Source organism: Artibeus jamaicensis, unplaced genomic scaffold (assembly GCF_021234435.1).
Source record: "Artibeus jamaicensis isolate MK-2021 breed Jamaican fruit bat unplaced genomic scaffold, CSHL_Jam_final contig_388, whole genome shotgun sequence".
Lineage (NCBI taxonomy): Eukaryota > Metazoa > Chordata > Mammalia > Chiroptera > Phyllostomidae > Artibeus > Artibeus jamaicensis.
Window position 1 is genome coordinate 99,282 of NW_026521813.1, and position 17,689 is coordinate 116,970.

Sequence of the window (17,689 nt, forward strand, 5' to 3'; positions counted from 1 at the left end):
AAATGGTTGAGAATAGCTGACATAAAGATATATAAAAGATTAATGAAACAGAAAATAAAAACATGTTTGCAAAAAAGATATGTAGAAGAATGTTTATATTATCTTTATTCATAATAGCCAAAACTGAAAACAAATCATCAACAGGAGAAAAAAGAAAAGAACTCTGGTACATTATACACTGGAATACTACTCAGGGAGAAAAAAATTACTGATTAACAACATGGGGGAATCTAAAAAAATTATGTTCAGTGAAACAAGTTAGCCACAGAAAGAATATATATTACTGTGTCTATTTTTATGGACTTTAAAAATAGATAAAATTAAACATTATTGATAGAAACCAGGACAAAGATTGCTTTTGGGGGTGCAGAAATTGACAGAAAAGAAGCACAGATAATTGTCTGAAGTAATGGAAATGTCCTGTTCATTGACTGGGGTATTAGTGACATAGGTGAACAGACTGTCAAAACTCATTTGACTGTACATTTAAAATCTGTGCATTTTACTAGATTTAAACTTTACCTCAGTAAAATAAAAATATACCTTCACTCCATGAAGATAAATACATATATTCTAATCTGGTAGGTTGGCATGATAACATCCATGTTCTATTCCTCTCATGTCCTTGCCCATCTCCTGACTATGTAGTTTCTAACATCTATTGTGTTTCATTGACAAAGGGAGATGGTATACTTGCCTAACTCACTTCGATCAAGTTCAAAAATGAATTGCTGCCCTGTCAGGTAGTTCAGTTGGTTGCAGCATCATCCTATACACCAGAGGGTTGCAGGTTCAACCCCCCATTGGGGTGCATGTGGGAGGCAACCCATCGTTGTTTCTCCTGAAACCATGTTTTCTTTACCTAAGCTTATCCTTGGTTGAGTATTTTTTTAAAAATGAATTAAGAATATAATCCTGGTTCTGTAAGATTTTATTTCTAAAGATTAAGTTCAACTATGAACATCATCCTCACTTAGTCTAAGAGTTTTGAGATACAGCTATTTTCTAATCCCTCTAATCTTTCAGAGATTTTATCCCAAGTCAATAGTGTAACACTAAACTTTTTTTCATTAGTTTGGCAAGAGTACATTTGTGATCCCATTATATATTATTTTGGTTTTTAGAGAATCTTCACAAAATTTGTTTACATTGATATTCAACACTTCGCCAGTGCAAAGTCCAATTCCCAGGGATAATGACTAAATGTAAATACGTACTTTTGACTACCCTTTTTCACGGATTTTGTCAGTTGATTTCTAAAAGCATCTAAAACACTATCACTGACTGAGGAATTTCATGCTAACATGACTTCTCTAAGTATTTTTCAAACAGTGATAAAAACTTTAGTGATTCCCTAACCATTTTGCTTTGGTATGCTCTTCAAAGTCACTTACTTCAGCAAACTGTTTTTTCATTTGCCATGTTTCACATTATCCTAATTTTTTACTTTATTTCCTATTACCTTGAAGACAACACACTTTTATCTTTATTTTTTTTCAAACTAGAGAGAGCTCTCAATAACTTAAATAGGAAGTAACTTTATCATATTTTATTGCAAGATAATTTTTTACTGCCATATTTTATTTAGCATAATGTTCTCCAGGTCCATTGTATACATGTGCCACTGCCTTTTTACCCACTCATCTATAGATGGGCACTTGGCCTGCTTTCAGATCTTGGCTATTGTAAAGAATGTTGTAATGAACGTAGGGTGCACATATACTTTCAAATTAGTGTTTTGGATTTCTTTGGATATATTTCCAAAAGTGGAATCACTGGGCCATAAAGCAGTTCCACCTTAAATTTTTTGAACTCCATACTGCTTTCCACAGTGGTTGCAACAATCTACATTCCCAGCAACAATGCAAGAGACTTCCCTTTTCTCCACATCCCTGCCAACACCTGTTGTTGATTTTTTGATAGCCATTCTGACAAGCGTGAAGTGATATCTCATTGTGGTTTTAATATGTATTCCTCTGATTATAGATGATCAGCTTTTCATATGTCTATTGGCCACTGGTGAGCCCTCCTTGGAGAAGTGTCTACTCAGGTCCTTGCCCAGTTTTTAAGTTGTTTTGTTGCTGTTGAGTTGTATAAATTCTCTATAAATTTTGGAAATTAACCCCGTATCAGAGACTATTTTATAAAATACCTTTTCTGTATCTAATGATATGATCATGTGATTTTTATCCTTCATTTTGTTGATTTGCTAATATTGTGTGAACCTTGAATCCCCAGAATAAATCCCACCTAATCACAGTGTATGATCTCTTTTAATGTATTACTGGATTTGGTTCACTAGTATTTTGTTGAGGACTTTAGCAGCATGATAATTTTCAAGGGGGAGGAAAACTCATGTTATATAGGTATATGTGCCAACATTGATTAAAGACACAAAATGTATTATTTCATTTTTTTCCACCAGTTAATTTGTTAAACAGTAGAAGTAGATATTAGATTTCATGCCTGGTTTTCAAAACACATTATCAACTATCATTCAGGAAGCTTGTATAGGAGTTCATAAAATTTAGACCTCTTGAAAGAAGTTTCTGTGCTAAGCCTTTGAGGATTATAAATTTTTTAAAAATATATACTGATATCAGACATGACAGTCTACTATAACACAGACATGTGCATTACATAAATATAGATTTAAAAATCCTTTTCTCCTCCTTACCATGTGGATTTTCCCAAACATGTAATTAATGATTCCAAGAAAACTGTGTTCAGTAGTAGCCATAAATACGATACTTTCTCTCAATTAAAAAGAGTTATGTTGTACTGTTTAAAAACTTTACCAAAAGTAACTTTTGAATATATCTGTCTTAATTTGTAAGACCCTTTTACTGGAAAAAAAAAGAATTTAAAACTTTTCTTCCTGAACTCATGTCCTATGCCTCAAAGGACACTATGAAGAGAGTAAATAGGCAACCCATAAAAATACAGGGTCCAGCAGAAGTAATGCTGGCTTGAGTATGGTTGGTAGGGTAATAATCTGGGTGTAATCATTTAGTTTTAATTTCAACATTTCACCTAAAATGTCATATTGTGCTTGACTGTAATACTGTTATGTTACAAAATTACACTTATGATTTTGCAATAAAAAGGGGTGTTATTTGTGCCAGACACTATAGATATATTTCTCAAATACTTCTTCTGCATCTATTGAGATGAGCAAATAATTTTTATTTTTCCTTTTATTAATGTGGTGTATCAATGTGTCACAGTTATTGATTTGTAGATGCTAAATCATGCTTGCATCCCAGTGATAAATACTGTGCAACCATGGAATCTGTACCTTTTAATTTGATGGATTTGGTTTGCTAATACTTTGTGAAGAATTTTTGTATCTATATTGATGAGGGATATTGGTCTGTAGTTTTCTTGTTGTGTCCATATCTGGCTTTGGTATCAGGGGAATGCTGGACTTGTACTGACTTTGGGAGTGTTCAAATTTTTCATTTCTTCATGATTCAGTGTTTGTACTTTATTTCTAGGAATTTATCCATTTCTGATTCTTGATATGAAAAATATAGTTGAACCAATATTGAGTTAGTTCATTAAATTTTTCTTTTCAAGAAAAGATCTACATTTCCTCTTTTTAGTCCAACTCATTCCTTCACTATCTGCTTTTAACTCAACAAGAAAAGATTCCACTTTATAGATTCACTCCTGTGACTTAGTGTAATTTTGCAGCTTCTAAATACATTATCAGACAGCCTGTAGACTTTATTATAGCCAAATGTCCCTGTATACACAATGAATGACCCTTAGACTGCTTTAATTTTGTAGCCTTAGCTATCTATTCTCAGAATACAGATATTCCATGTGAGCAAAATTCCTGCTGAATTACACAAATGGGAACCAAAGGACAAAATACGCTACCATTTCTACAGGTTTTGTGATACACAGCAGGGCAGAGCAGAGCAAGCTTATCATCCCTGGTTAAGTGACATTAGGGTACTTTCTCAATGAATCTTAATTACCCCTCCTTGATTCCTTTAAGAGTTAAATACGCCTAGTTTAGTATCTGGAATGGGGTGATAAAGGGAAGCCATAGGTAAAACTTCATAGTTTATCTATGGAATTTTAGTTTCCAATGCTAATTTTTGTCTTGGTCTTCTTTCTTTCTCCTTTTTTCAAAGTTGTGTTTACCAGCTACTTTCTGACTATTAAATATACCGTCTTGTTCCTGTTCCACCCAGAATGCCTGAGCTCCATAAAATATAATGCTATAAAATTGCCTCTGATCCTTGATATCATTCTCTTCTCTACTTTGAGAGGTGAAATATCAAGTGGTGAAGGACACAAACTATTGAGCAATACTGCCTGGGTCTAAACCCTGTCTCTGCCACTGACTATCTGGTAACAGCAAATAAGAACAAACTCATAATCATTTTGAGAGATTTTACCACATTTTTCCTTGATCATTGATAACTCATTAAAAATATGAAAAATATAAACAAAATGATTTTAAACTTAACTAGCAACCTGAAGAATATACATCCTGGCTGTAAATAAACCAGGTCTCAAAGAATATTAAAGTTCTGAAATCATACAGGTGGGGTCCTAATCACAATGAAGGTAAGGTAGATACCAATACAAAAAGATAACTAAAAAATTCATATTATATACAAATAAAGAAACGTAATTCTGGATATGAAAGGTTTGTGGTTAATAAGAGATAAAGATATGCTCAGGTTATCTCAGCCTGTGTGGAATTTTTATGAAATATATAGCAAAGCCATCTGGGTAAGTGATTCTGTATCCAAACAGCTAGTTCTTCTGATACTGGAGTGCTGTTCACTGCCATTTAGGAAACAACAAAATAGATTAATATCCTGATATTACTCTAGTAGCTGGTGTTTCAGAAGCAAGCATTTGTTGCTCCCTTTTCTGGCCATTCTTTCATTCACATGTTCTCTATCTCTGGCTCTCTCTACTTTGCTTTTAACCCTTTTTACTTTCATTCCTACTTTATGATAGATAATTGGTTTATTCATGGGTTTGATTGTCTCATGGCTTTTCCCTATAACCTTTGTTAGTTTCTGCCACTGCTTACCTGTCTCTTCTTGTATGTTTCGTGTTTCAATTACGCACGAGAATCAAACAATAACTCAATAATAAATAGTCTCTTTTCTGATTTATCAACATGAGGTAAATATAAGGCTTTTTACTCATAAGAAATTTCCGAAGATAAATGATAATACTCATTAAAATGCTCTAACATCACTTAACTTACCCTGAAAGTATGGTTCTCTTGTGCTAATAATAGTCTTAGTTCTTCATGTAGTGTTATAACTTCCAGAAATTGTCCCCATAAAGCCATTAGAAGTGAGCACAGTTGTGCGAGATTCATATTTATAAGTTCTGCCAGTTCATCAGGATTTTCTATTTTCTGAAATGACAAGATAAAAATTTTTCACTGCTCTCTGAGACTTACTATAACACATCTCAATATAATACATTGTTGACAATATCAACACAAAGGCAAATTTTTAGTTTTAAAAAGAAATGTGTGTGGGTGTGTAGAAAGAGAACAAAAGATCAATGGCTTTTTTCTATTTGATATTCTATAGAAATATTCTATATTCTATAGCAATTTTCAACAACTTAACTATTATTTCAAAATCTGAGGGATTTTATAACTGCAATACTGTCAAAGTCCAAAATTAAAAACCAGGGTTCTATATAGCACGATGAGCTCCAAACATGAAAATACTGGGAATTTTTAACATAACACACAAATCATGCAGAAAGTTTTAAAATCTTTGAAAAATAATAAAATCTTAAAATCTTAAGATTTTCCTCCTCCCATAGGCAATGTAAATAAGTACTTAAAAGACCTTTAGTACTTATTAAGTACTAAGTAAGTACTAAATAAGTACTAGCTCCTCACAAAGGACTCGGGTACCTTCTACAGTACTTCTTTTCTGTCACTCCTATGTTCCTACATTATATTTTGTGTGTGATTTTTTTGTTTTAATCTTCACCTGAGGACATTTTTTTCATTACTTTTTAGAAAATAAGAAAAGGAGAGAAAAACATCCATGTCAGTGAGAAGGATGGATTGGTTGTCTCTCATATGTACTCGTACTAAGGATTGAACCAGCAACCCAGGTTATGTGTCCTGACCAGGAATTGAACCCATAACCTTTTGGTTATGGGATGATGCTTCTATCCAACTGAGCCACCCCAACCAGGGCTTGTGATAATTCTTTTACAGAGTTGCCAACCACTTCTTTCTCTTCCTAACATTCATCCACTGTTCACTGAGCACATTTTAAATGGTAGTTTTTAACATTCTACAGATTTAAACATTAATATGAAAAGCTTATAGTCTAGTGAGGAAAGAAAAGTGGGTAAACAATTATAACAAGCTATTATGAGTGTTGTACCAGTGGTATTAATTTATTTCACTACTAAACATTTAAACATTCACCTAAACTGATGATAAAAGTTAAGAGTGCTAGATTATACTATGGAGCTAGATTATACGAAATCTTTTTAAAGGTAGTTGGTTTTCTTGAATGATAAAATAAGGCTTCCTGAACCAACAATAACAAAAGACTGTAAATCAGAACAACTGCTTCTCTTTTGGACAAGCATATTTATTATGAGGATAAATTTTTCTTTAATTTGTTGAGGCAGCGGCCAGTTTTCAGGCAGATAATATCCTGCTGCAAAATTTGTCTTCAATTACTAGTAACACTAAGATATCTACTCTTAAATATATATAGATGTTGATTTCATTTTTTCTGTCCTAAAGAAGGTAGAGGTAGTCTATTCAGATGACAGTTGAAAGTCACTTCCATAGTTTTAATTACTGTTGATATAGAGATGGTAATTTATATCTCTGGATCACATCTCTCTTGATCTCTAGACCTATTACCTACTGGATGACTAAATTTGGACATGAAAAGACAGTTGGTCAAGTTCACTGTGTGTCAAATTACACTAATTTATCTCTACCCTCCCTTTCTAAAGCAAATAAACTTCCCACCCACCCCCAAATGTTGCTTATCACATATGACACTCTTAATTTCAGTTAATTTTGTACTTCTTTTTGAAGTCAGCAATTCAGCGAGCTTTTCTTCATTCACCCAAACCAAATTTTCATTTATCTACCCTAACTCAAAGAACACATTAGACAAAATTTCAGCAAAATTAATAATAAATGAAGAGTTGGTCTTTTATTCATTTTTGCGACTTTGGTCACTGGTACACAGTTGTCACTGAATAAATATTTACTAAATGAATAAATAAATGAGTAAGGAATTATAGACTTCAGATTTTTTAAAAAGCCCCCAGAATTTATGGATAAACTAAAAAAAAACATTAACTAATTCCATAATTCTGGAAATGAAGCCAACGGAGTGAACATATGATAAATACTGATTTATCAACATCTAATAAATCTATACATGAGAGTGTTTTCTCCCAGGAAATAATTTATAAGTATTAAAAATGAAGCTAATAAGCTTTTTAAAAAATCCTCAATGAAGGACATGTTTTTATTAATTTTAGAGAGATGGGAAGGGAGGGAGAAGGGGGGGGAAACAAAGTGAGCGAAAGATCAACTGGTTGCCTCTCACATGGGCCCTGACTGGCATTGAACCTGCAATCCAGGCATGTGCCCTGACCAGGAATAGAAGCTGCAACCTTTTGGTTTATGGGATGATGCCCCAACCAAATAAGCCACACCAGCCAGGGTAATACTATACAGTTTAAAGATAATTTAACTTCATGCTCAAGTCAAATATCTTTTGATCAACTAAGCTGTGGTTCTACTATGATCAAAAAGTTTGTCTTTGCATATTAGGAAGGATAATTAACTATTATGTTTTCTTAGACACAACTTTAGAATAGGAAACACAATTCTAAAAATCCAAGTACCTTAACTTCTTCACATAGTTCAGTAAGCCGAGCTTCTACATCCATTTCCTCTAAAAGGATTAAAGAGTAATTAAACAAAGTATTTAAATGTTAGATCTGAAAATTATTTTTGAAATCATATAAGCTAAATTGCCTTTTAAAAACCAGAAAGTTAAAAAATATCCAGACATATAATGAATCAAATTTCAACATAATGTATTTTCATATGCACACTAATCATGTAGGTAATTACTAAATTATATGCTCTGTTAGTGTTTCGGTTCTCATAAAAGGCTAACACAGTCGAGGAAACATTGACTATACACCTAAAGTAAGTTTTATATCTGTATCACAGGAACAACAAAACAAAAAATTGGGTTTTATTGCATTTCACATGTTGTAAATTCCACTAAAGCTTGGTATTTTGTCTTGTATGTGTATGTGCCTTGCTTCTTATGAACGTATTCCTAAAAAATCCAAGTCAAATTAATTTTTATGAGCAAAAAGTATTTAAAACATACCTGAAGTATAGGCTATTTAATACAAACAAATGACAAAATCCTTTTCATTAAAAAGTAAGATTCTAATTCAGTTTAATAGTCAGTTTTCTTTAAGTCTAAAAGTGAGGCAATTTTTTTCCATTCAATTCTGATTTATTTAATATATGCTACAACCATCTATGCAGAGGATGTACAGATTAATTTACAATTAAAGTAGTAATACATACAACAGGATATAGAAACTAACATAATAAAAAGAATTACTAGTTGTTTTGTTTTCAGGAGAAAATTTTCCTAGGGTTTGAAATATGTATTTAGATATGCTTAATTTTTTATCAGAAATCAAACCAGAATGAGTTCTCCTAAAACAACTATAACAGCATACTTGTGATCACACAAAATTCCACTGTTGTGTTGCTCAAAGAGAGTTTAATTGATCATTCTAACACAAAGACAGGAATACTTTCTGTGAAATCCCTGTTTGTTCATCAGCTCACTATCTCAAGGTAAAATGAATGTTACTACTTGATAAAAAGAATGATCAACATTTACATTTACTAAAATAAGCAGTTACAGTTATGTGGTAAATGTAACCAAACTATGATGTGAACAACAGATAGTCTATTGGTAACTAAAACCAGTAGAAAACATATATTTTGTAATTCACAAACTATATAAATAAAATTATAGTTACTAAAATATACCAAGAAATATATTACAAATTTGATCAACCCATTGATAACTACAGAAATCTGCTAAGATTTCATATATCATTTCATTGTGAGATAAATCAGTGATTGAGTTTGATACATTTTTCTACTTTTTACATATAAGATCTATTAATAACTGGTATGCTTGCATTATGGGTAGTAAGAGTTACTTCAACATAAATGACACCTTAAAGAATGTTTAAAAGCAAAACTTAACCTCAAACTCTTTGAGCTCAAATGATTTCAAAAATCATTTAGTAGAGTTACCTGAGTTTAATATTCTATTTTAATTATTTTTTCTTCTTAATATAACATATACCTATACAATTTTATAACTTTATAGAAATGTATAAATGTGATCACTATCTTACATAAAATTATTAATTTTAGCTCCTCCTGATAATCCAAGATTATAGTCTAGAACATACCCTTCCACATTTTTCAAATATATGTATTGTATACATATGAGTTCTTCAGTCACTGCTTTACAAATATGAGATTGTATTTCATACACTTTCTGTAATTTCCCTTTTTCTCTCAGCAGTATTCTATGGAAATCTGGTAAACAGCCTACAGCATTTTTTAAAAATGGTTTGCATAATATTCTTTGGTATGAGTGCCTCATAATTTCTTCTATATTCCACTCTGCCAAATTATGGACATTTATCTTTGTTTTCAGTGTTTTGATACTAAGAACAATATTATAGTAAACATGCTTGTAAACCTATCTTTACATACTAGCATTCTTATTTCAATAATAATAGGTTAACAAAAGTGGGGTTGCTATGTCAAATAGTAAAATGTATCTTATTTTCTAAATCCATCCATTTATCTCCTCGCTCATTCAACCAATATTTATAACACAGCTCAGAAAATGCCAATATAATGCTAGCTATTAAAAATCAAAGATATCTTAATAGATGCATCACTTAATAAAAGTATTAATAAAAGTATAATTTAATTCATTACACTTTAGTTTTCAATCAAGTCTTTTCCTACTTAACTAAAACTGGGCCTTTCTTTATATAGGTCTTATTACATAAAGCAGCATTCTATAAAATTATTTACAGTGCTTACATGTAAATTGATGGGCTGTCAGTACAATAGTTTAAATGAGAAGTACATATATATTTTTTAGCTCAACTACTTATTCTCTTTTTTAGGTTTTTATAAATTTATTGGGGGAGAAGTATATTTTTATTGCTAAAAAGAACACTAATAGATGTCACAAATGACCACAGTCAAATCCTTTATAGAAAAATAAAAAGTTATATTCCAAAATAATGATTATAATAAATCTTCAACTTTTGTCATTTCTTCCTGATAAGAAAATCTGTTTCTCTCTTAAGTTTTAGTGACAGTTGACCAAACTTAAATATTCTGAGCTAGTTTCCATCTGAGAAATGTTAAAAGAGATTTTAGCTCCCTAATTTTCTTTTGTTCACACTCCTACAAACTAAGGCACACTATGATTTTATTTTAATTTCTATAGTCTTTCATATATTTTTAAAAATGGAATTGTGATGATCTATTTGATGTAGATTAAAAACTTTTAATTATACCTATGAAAAGATGGTAAATTAAGCTTTATTGCTATTCAAGAACAAAAGTCTAAGATGTATAGGGAAATACATCAATAAAGTTATGTGATTAAAACATTTCCTTTACAATATGTAAAATATCTGGATAGAGGTGCCTTGATACTATTTTGCTTTTTAAATTTAGAATAAAAAATAAATGCAAATTGACACTAAAAACAAAACCATATACTGAAGATGTTTCTCTTAATATTAACTTCAGTTTTTTAAACCACATTTCATTATCATTAAACCCTACCCAAAGATAAACTGACTTTGAGCAATTTTAAGGCAATATCATTAAACCTTCTAATTCTCGTAATAAACATGGTTTCCAAAAAGTGCTGTTTTGGGAACTCAAAAAGAGTATAGAAAGAGCTAAAGGAAATCTTTGCATTTACTATTTCTAATTTTAAATAAAAACTTCAATATCATTGTGTACACATTAAGAAATTAACCAAAGCTTACTTACATACCAAATTCTCAAAGTTCTTAAATAAGGGCAGTGAGAAATATATTATATAAATACATATTGATAAAATTTGACATTAATGTAAAGCAAAATTCCATACTAAAAAAAAGGGATTATTTACTTAACCTATTTGTTTGTAAACATACCTAGACAGGTGTCTTTCTGGGTTCGTGGCTGTTTTCTTCTTAGAAGGCGCTCATAAAGGACCTGCATGTGGGCCTTGGCTAGTTATAAGGATTGCACACAGCACTAGTTACTATACTCCTTTTACAACAAAATCTACTAGAATTTTCCAAGTTGTTAATTAATAGACTTAGCATTGATCTGATAGTGTAGTTAGATTAGAACACTAAAGCAGAATCTTTGAGTTAGTTAATCAGCTTATTAGAATTACAAATGATGTACATTCAAGTTTATATTACTTTATTATTTTCTGTTTAAATGTATGGACCACTCAAAATTTCATAATCTATATTTTTGTTTTAATTTCTTAGACTCAGGATTTTAGAGTTGGCAGGGATCTCAGAGATCAGCTAAGTCAAATCCTTGCTTTTACAAGTGTAGATACTGGGGCCCAGAAATGTTACAACACTTGTCAAAGCCCAGATTTCAGAACTTGTGACTCCCATTTTCAGTAAGAGCTCCTTGCACCAAACCGATATTTAACAATATGCCATAAAAAATGTACATCATTCATCTAGAAGAAAAATAAAAAGGCAAAAGCAGAAAGGAATCTAAGGCATATTTTAAAAGACAGAGTAGATTTTAGATATATTTTTCAAAGCATGATGGAGTGTAGGACTTTTAAATAAATAATTATTTGAAAACTCAAGAAAATGCTAAATAGTAAAAAGAAATAAAATACATCCTTTAATCAAGAATTACTTTATGTCCACTTATTAAAACTAGTGAATATAATGTTCAGTCAACAGTGTTTTATAGAAGTATTATCTAGTGCCTATATTTTAATTTTGCTATAATTAAAATAATATTAATATTAATAGCTAACAATATGTAATCGTTTTATTTTGAGTAGTTAACAGTATTTTTAGATGTTTTCCTAGAAGATGCATTCAAGAATAAACTGAATCACAATAAACAGAAAATATAAATAGTAGTGAAAAATTTAAGAACAAAGTATTGTAACAAATACTTATTGAAGATGAGTCCTGATTTTAAAAATCCCTAGGAAACTCCTATAAGCTATGTAATGATATGGAAATACTTTCCAGGCAACAATAAAAACTGTATTGTCCTGTTTATTCCTTCATTCATTCATTCAAACATATATATATATATATATATTTTTTTTTAAGATTTTATTTACCTTTAGAGGGGAAAGGAAGGGGAGAGGGAGAGAAATATCAATGTATGGTTGCCTCTCGTGTGTCCCCTGCTGGGAACTGGCCTGCAACCCAGGCATGTGCCCTGACTGGGAATCGAACCGTCGTTGCTTGGTTCCCAGGCCCGTGCTCAATCCACTGAGCTACACCAGCCAGGGCCAAACAAATATATTTTGAGTAAGTACTATGAATAGGGTACTACTAGTTTTATTCAATTGCTATTATTTACTTATTAAAGTCTAGGTTTGCTATAATTTTACTTTCTGATAAAAGATACCAAACAAATAATTTGAAATAAAATTGATGTTCATTTAGTAAACAAACTCTTAGAATGAAATATAAAGGGTTCTTTTTTTTTTTTTTTAAAGATTTTATTTATTTATCTTTAGAGGGGAAGGGAAGGAGAGAGGGAGAGAAACATCAATGTACGGTTGCCTTTCATGCGTCCCCTGCTGGGAACTGGCCTGCAGGGAACCGGCCTGCAACCCTGGTATGTGCCCTGACTGGGAATTGAACCCCGATTGTCTGGTTCGCAGGCCCGCGCTCAATCCACTGAGCTACACCAGCCAGGGCTAAAGGGTTCTTTTTAAAAAATTATGAAATTCTCTACATTATATACAGCAGCCCAAAGTAATATATAACAAAAATAAGCAATCTTTACCTAAGGGAAAATTTAAAATCTTATAAATGATCACACTGAAGTGAGATTCATAAATTAGCAATAAAGTGCTAATTCTGTCCATTTGAAATAAATCTTTGCCTCTGAAAAGAGATCTTTGTTTTCTTTAAACATTACTTCCTTTTAAAAATAAATATTTTTAAGTTAAAATGTGGTTTGTGTGTTTTTTCATTTGCAATATATATCTACTTGAACATTAAATGCTGATAGATATCTTCCTAATCCAGGTTTCAGAGGCCCATCTCATATATAACTTTCTACATTAAAATCACAAGAAACCCCATCTTGCAGGTCAGTTTTTCTTATTCATTGCCATGCTGAGCTCATTACTTAGTAAGAAAAGGAGAAAAAGACAGAGACTCTGTTCTTTCCACAGGTCCTGGCTCAGTACCCGACACATTGATGGGTGTCCAACCTGTGGTGCAGTATGGCTATGAATGTGGCCCAACACAAAATCATGAATTTACTGAAAACATTATAAAATTTTTTGTGTGATTACATGTTGCAGTGTATTTAATATCTGGCCCAAGACAACTCTTCTTCGTCTAGTGTGGCCCAGAGACACCAGAAGGTTGGACACCCCTGACTGAGCACCCTAATGATTAGGGACTTATACCATTAAGAAGTCTTACTTTTAGAGCTGTTTTACACCCTCTCTTTTTTGATGTCCTCACCTTTCCTGCCACGCTCATGCACCACATCAGGTTCCCTTTAATTTCCCTATATTTCTAATAGAATCCACTTTGCATATACAGTCTCAAAGCTAGTAAACGACAGAAATGGCTCCAAATTTGCACTCTTAAGCACTACAAGCTAAAGCCTCCATTAATTCTACTAAAGCATTTGACATCAAAACTATTAACAAATTGTCTTGTAGAAATACCAGTACAGACAGTTTCCAAATTTCACACCACTACTTTTTATAATACTACTTTTCAGGCACATGGTACTGTCCTTCATTAATATTATGGTTTACTAATTTTGTGGTCTGGTCATAAAATCTGAATTAACCAAAATTTACTATATAAGTCTCCTAAGAAAATATGTTTGAGTTCAAAGAACCAAATTAAAAAAATATATGGACCATAATTTTTCCATTAATTGAGGGTGATAGCCTAAACTAATCTACTCTACAAACAATTCTTTCATTCAAAAAAAAAAAAGAACATTTTTAGAAGTTTACATTTAGGTAGTAGTTTCCTACAGGATTTTCCTAAGGGAAATAGAAGGATTTTCAGTATATGAAAATATTATTAGCAAGGAAACAAATTTCAGAGGATAGAAACCAAAAGACTTCCACACTTCCATGTTTGTTTTTAGGAAGAACATGAGCAAAAAGGGAACAAATACACTTTACTATTGCTTATGTATCTGTGTGTATATTGGGATTTTTGCTGCAAATATTGTAAAAAGTCAATTGATATCTGTTTCTTTTTAAGTCAAAAAAGTGTGAACTTAACTATTATTAATCAAACCCTTTGCAGGAATTGATGACAGGCAATGGCACAGGAGGCAGGATTTTCTCACAGCTGAATTTAAGTAAGGTACAAATTATTACACTTTCTTACAATACTTTTGTATTCCCAAATAGGTAATTAGAAAAATAGGCTAATTAACCTGAAACTTAACAATATTTTTTCAGTAACAGTGACTATTTCTGAATGCATCAATACTGCTGAAAGACTGACATTCTTGAGGAACAAAGAATTAAAGAACCCTGATTAATTTAAGTTAAATTTAAAAAGTAATCCCTGATTTATTCAAATATATAATAATAAAAATAATACTGAAGAGATGATTAAAATGTGTTTTATGGTGAGCTATTACCTGATATTTTAAAATAAAAGTTTATAAAAAAACTATTGTTAAAAGTTTAAATAACTTATTTTTGCTAATCTCAATAATTTGTTATTTGTAAAACTATATATAATAGAATTCTGCAAACTATAAATGATATACAAAATTAAGGCAATATGATTTTTTTATCATCTACTATAATATATATGCAGATATTACTGTTGGATTATAACTAAAGTTTAACTTTTTAAATGATTTCATTTACAAAATGTTAAAACTGAGTAAAGTTCTTAATATCTTAAGTGAAATGAAAGAAATAGGATCAGAGATCACTTAAAACCAAATGTATATAAAAATCTCAAGTAGCTACACTCTTCTTACATAGTTAAGTATTTTGAAGCATGGATTTAATTTACCTTCTCATGGTGCTACAGATTTGCTTTCCAGTATGCTTTGTGTTTATGTTTGAAGAATAGTAGTATATGGACATATGCTTTTATTTAAAAAAAATCTATCTAAAGACTCATTCCAAACTTAGCACCAAGAAGTTAATTCTCATTATTTCTCAATATCACAAAAAAATTTTTATTGCAGAAATTACTGAAGGTCAAAAAAGATGGAATTGAGAGAGAAGTAAAAGTGAAGCACATAAATATTACAGTTATAGTACAGAATAACTATGTCAAAGCAGGTAACTAGCAATATGAGAATGAAGAGAATTACTTGAATAGGATAGGTCTGGCTACTTTTAACATACCTATTTCTAGTTTCTGACAAGAGGGAATCTCTTCTGTTACTGTAATGAAGTAGCTGTGCAATCCCTTGAAGGCTAGCAGCAAAGTGGCACAAAGTGTATAATGAAAATGGTAAGCATGATGTAGGAAGGAGTCTGCAATAATGAAGTTGCAACCCTAAACAAAGAAATAGATTTGGGATACAGGGTGTTAGCAACAAAAATCTAAAAATATTACACTTGAAACTTAGAGAAATAAAATAAAAACCCTAATCATTTACTAATTACATTTATTCTAAAACATGTAAGAAATTCAGCAGTATTTTAGGGAATTGCTCCTGTTAATACAAGTAATTTAAACATAAGAAATGCAACTCTAGTAATTTTGGTTACAAGGGATTTTTAAAATTTTGAGGTTCAAATTACATTTCACTAAGGGACAGACTGTGCTTTTATAGCATGAGTCCCTTCTCCTTTTAGAGGAGTTAATGGCTATACTTGTACTGCTCCAAGTTGGGTCTCAGCACTGGCAATTGTTCTTTACAGGCTCTGGCAACTGTTCTTTACAATAATGATTCTAAAACTTCTGTTAAGAGAACAAGAGGTGCCAGTAACAAGTTTTAAAAGGTACTGATTTTCAAAAATCTCTAATCGCTAAATATGGTAAAATATCAAAATATCTGGTTAACTTTTCAAAATAAACTGGAACCAACCAATTTGTTAAGATCTTATTTAATTAGGTCTGTAGATCTTATTTAATTAGGTTGTTGAGCTCAAAACAATAACAAAAGAAATTCACATTCACAGATAAAACATTAAAGAATTATTTCATTTGAAATAAGAAAGAAGAAAGAACTTATAAACATATCAGTTCTTACATCTGGTGATAACTGTTTTGTGTAGTTAATACCAAAGACCACGCTTTCAAGGGCAGGAATCACAGAATCTCTGTTTTGTGCTGGTGCATTCCTATTTAACCAAGTAGTCTTCACAGGGCGAGGAAAGCTGGAGAAATAAATATTACATATTATAGTCAAGATAGTCTACTTGAATGTTAAATGTTTACAAAAGATAGAATAGAGCATAGAGTAAAAGTTTTCCAAGATTATTTCTAAAGTATTCCAAAGTAACTTTTCCTTTAATAATTATTTGAATTATTATGAAATGACACAATAAATATGCATTAAAAAAACAACTAAGACTAGATGCTTGAGAGTACTTCTTTATGATCGAGTTTCAGGGAGCCTCAAAGGATCATAAAGATAAAACTGGGTGAAATTAGAGAGTAGCTAAATGACAAACGAGGGTCAAGTTTTAATTTGGAAATACGGATCTGTAGGACTAGCTACCTACTTTAAAAAGTTAACACAATCAAATATAGATTTCTACATAACAAAAGCAAAGCGCTCCCATATTAAATGTAGCAGAAGAAAAATTACTAAATTTATTTGTTGCCTCTATTTCTCAAAAAAAGATATTATCGTCCTTTTCACTAAAAACCTATGACCTCTATTAAAATATTCTTCATCAAGGTACCATCTCAATCACATACTATATGTTATTATATTAATATTACATTTAATAAATCATAAATTCTATAGAATAAGAAGCCTATTCTGTTTGAAAGTTTAAAAAACATACGTAATATTATTTGAGATGAAGTATTAGCTAATTATAAGTAGGCCAAAGCATTTGGACTGTTTGGCAGTTGACAAATGGGAAAAAATAGGAAAGTAAACCAATTTTGCCATAAGCAGAGAGCAGCCTTCATCTGCAAAATCAAAATCCCCAGCAAAGGAGGGAGTTGTAAGTCAATGGTAAATTCCACTTGCTTCAGAATTGTTATAAAGTTCTACTGAAAAGAATTCAAATACAACAGCTTATATGAAAAAAAAAAAAAGCTAATAAAGAAATCCTAACCCCATTTCCTTTACATAATGGATTTAAATGTCTGTAGTTGGGCTGATCATAGAAATTGTTTTAAAAGAAAAAGATAATATAGT

At 31.2% G+C, this 17,689-nt stretch overlaps 1 protein-coding gene across 6 annotated transcripts in view; it reads right to left on the reverse strand.

Moving 5' to 3' along the window:
* The window catches only part of FAM135A (family with sequence similarity 135 member A), a 98,022-nt gene that overhangs the window by 33,115 nt on the left and 47,218 nt on the right, over positions 1–17,689 (reverse strand). For 4 of the 6 annotated variants that reach the window (XM_053664988.1, XM_053664991.1, XM_053664987.1 and 1 more), the window contains 5 exons: positions 16,565–16,691; positions 15,711–15,864; positions 11,281–11,358; positions 7,897–7,946; positions 5,243–5,398 (listed from right to left, as the gene is read on the reverse strand). In XM_053664988.1, coding sequence (XP_053520963.1) covers positions 5,243–5,398; positions 7,897–7,946; positions 11,281–11,358; positions 15,711–15,864; positions 16,565–16,691 — 565 coding nt within the window. The remainder of the gene's footprint in view (positions 1–5,242; positions 5,399–7,896; positions 7,947–11,280; positions 11,359–15,710; positions 15,865–16,564; positions 16,692–17,689) is intronic. The other 2 variants (XM_053664993.1, XM_053664989.1) reach the window with 1 other exon arrangement.